General features: G+C 61.9%; 1 protein-coding gene across 1 annotated transcript in view; it reads right to left on the bottom strand.

The window, feature by feature from the left end:
• LOC122810697 (death-inducer obliterator 1-like) overlaps positions 1 to 2500 on the bottom strand; it is a 343657-nt gene that overhangs the window by 128330 nt on the left and 212827 nt on the right. The window contains exons 2-3 of the mRNA XM_044082261.1: positions 2303 to 2500; positions 1 to 2122 (exon numbers count right to left, since the gene is read on the bottom strand). The exon at positions 1 to 2122 is cut by the window's left edge and continues 229 nt beyond it; the exon at positions 2303 to 2500 is cut by the window's right edge and continues 165 nt beyond it. Of these exons, the coding sequence (XP_043938196.1) occupies positions 1 to 2122; positions 2303 to 2500 (2320 nt within the window). The remainder of the gene's footprint in view (positions 2123 to 2302) is intronic.

The following is a 2500-nucleotide window of genomic DNA, read 5'->3' as shown; positions in this document are numbered from 1 at the left end:
TCTCCATCATCTCCTTCCAAACTTTTATCAGACTTTTCCAGCTCAATATTCTCTTCACCAGTCTGCCACTCTCTGTCTTTCGGGGGGCCTCCACCAGTCTGCCACTCTCTGTCTTTCGGGGGGCCTCCACCAGTCTGCCACTCTCTGTCTTTCGGGGGGCCTCCACCAGTCTGCCACTCTCTGTCTTCGGGGGCCTCCACCAGTCTGCCACTCTCTGTCTTCGGGGCCTCCACCAGTCTGCCACTCTCTGTCTTCGGGGCCTCCACCAGTCTGCCACTCTCTGTCTTTCGGGGGTCTCCACCAGTCTGCCACTCTCTGTCTTTCGGGGCCTCCACCAGTCTGCCACTCTCTGTCTTTCGGGGCCTCCACCAGTCTGCCACTCTCTGTCTTTCGGGGCCTCCACCAGTCTGCCACTCTCTGTCTTTGGGGGGGCCTCCACCAGTCAGCCACTCTCTGTCTTTCGGGGCGCCTCCACCAGTCTGCCACTCTCTGTCTTTCGGGGCCTCCACCAGTCTGCCACTCTCTGTCTTCGGGGACCTCCACCAGTCTGCCACTCTCTGTCTTTCGGGGGGCCTCCACCAGTCTGCCACTCTCTGTCTTCGGGGCCTCCACCAGTCTGCCGCTCTCTGTCTTGCGGGGGGCCTCCACCAGTCTGCCACTCTCTGTCTTTCGGGGGGCCTCCACCAGTCTGCCACTCTCTGTCTTTCGGGGCCTCCACCAGTCTGCCACTCTCTGTCTTTCGGGGCCTCCACCAGTCTGCCACTCTCTGTCTTTCGGGGCCTCCACCAGTCTGCCACTCTCTGTCTTCGGGGCCTCCACCAGTCTGCCACTCTCTGTCTTCGGGGCCTCCACCAGTCTGCCACTCTCTGTCTTTCCGGGGCCTCCACCAGTCTGCCACTCTCTGTCTTTGGGGCCTCCACCAGTCTGCCACTCTCTGTCTTTCGGGGGGCCTCCACCAGTCTGCCACTCTCTGTCTTTCGGGGGGCCTCCACCAGTCTGCCACTCTCTGTCTTTCGGGGGGCCTCCACCAGTCTGCCACTCTCTGTCTTTCGCGGGGCCTCCACCAGTCTGCCACTCTCTGTCTTCGGGGCCTCCACCAGTCTGCCACTCTCTGTCTTTGGGGCCTCCACCAGTCTGCCACTCTCTGTCTTCGGGGCCTCCACCAGTCTGCCACTCTCTGTCTTTCGGGGGGCCTCCACCAGTCTGCCACTCTCTGTCTTTCGGGGGGCCTCCACCAGTCTGCCACTCTCTGTCTTTCGGGGGGCCTCCACCAGTCTGCCACTCTCTGTCTTTCGGGGCCTCCACCAGTCTGCCACTCTCTGTCTTCGGGGGCCTCCACCAGTCTGCCACTCTCTGTCTTCGGGGCCTCCACCAGTCTGCCACTCTCTGTCTTTCGGGGGGCCTCCACCAGTCTGCCACTCTCCGTCTTTCGGGGGGCCTCCACCAGTCTGCCACTCTCCGTCTTTCGGGGGGCCTCCACCAGTCTGTCCCTCTCTGTCTTTCGGGGGGCCTCCACCAGTCTGCCCCTCTCTGTCTTTCGGGAGGCCTCCACCAGTCTGCCCCTCTCTGTCTTTCGGGGGGCCTCCACCAGTCTGCCCCTCTTGCTCTTTCGGGGGGCCTCCACCAGTCTGCCCCTCTTGCTCTTTCGGGGGGCCTCCACCAGTCTGCCCCTCTTGCTCTTTCGGGGGGCCTCCACCAGTCTGCCCCTCTTGCTCTTTCGGGGAGCCTCCACCAGTCTTCCCCTCTTGCTCTTTCAGGGAGCCTCCACCAGTCTGCCCCTCTTGCTCTTTCGGGGAGCCTCCACCAGTCTGCCCCTCTTGCTCTTTCGGGGAGCCTCCACCAGTCTGCCCCTCTTGGTCTTTCGGGGAGCCTCCACCAGTCTGCCCCTCTTGCTCTTTTGGGGAGCCTCCACCAGTCTGCCCCTCTTGCTCTTTCGGGGAGCCTCCACCAGTCTGCCCCTCTTGGTCTTTCGGGGAGCCTCCACCAGTCTGCCCCTCTTGGTCTTTCGGGGAGCCTCCACCAGTCTGTCCCTCTTTGTCTTTCGGGGGTACTCCACCAGTCTGCTCCTCTTTGTCTTTCGGGGGGCCTCCACCAGTCTGCTCTTCTTTGTCTTTCAGGGGGCCTCCATCAGTCTGCCCCTCTTTGTCGTTCGGGAGTTCTTCATCAGTCTGCTCCTCTTTGTCTTTCAGGGGTCCTTTATCAGTCTGCCCCGCTTTGTCTTTCGGGGGGCCTCCACCAGTCTGCCCCTCTTGGTCTTTTTGGGGGCCTCCACCAGTCTGCCCCTCTTTGTCTTTTGGGGAGCCTCCACCAGTCTGCTCCTCTTTGTCTTTCGGGGGGCCTCCATCAGTCTGCCCCTCTTTGTCGTTTGGGGGTTCTTCATCAGTCTGCTCCTCTTTGTCTTTCGGGGGTCCTTTATCAGTCTGCCCCTCTCTGTCTTTCGGGGGCCTCCACCAGTCTGCCCCGCTTGGTCTTTCGGGGGGCCTCCACCAGTCTGCTCCTC

Source organism: Protopterus annectens, chromosome 9.part0 (genome assembly GCF_019279795.1).
Source record: "Protopterus annectens isolate FY-2018-M chromosome 9.part0, PAN1.0, whole genome shotgun sequence".
NCBI lineage: Eukaryota > Metazoa > Chordata > Ceratodontiformes > Protopteridae > Protopterus > Protopterus annectens.
Note: the sequence above shows the minus strand (reverse complement) of the source record. Positions and strands in the feature narration are given on the sequence as shown.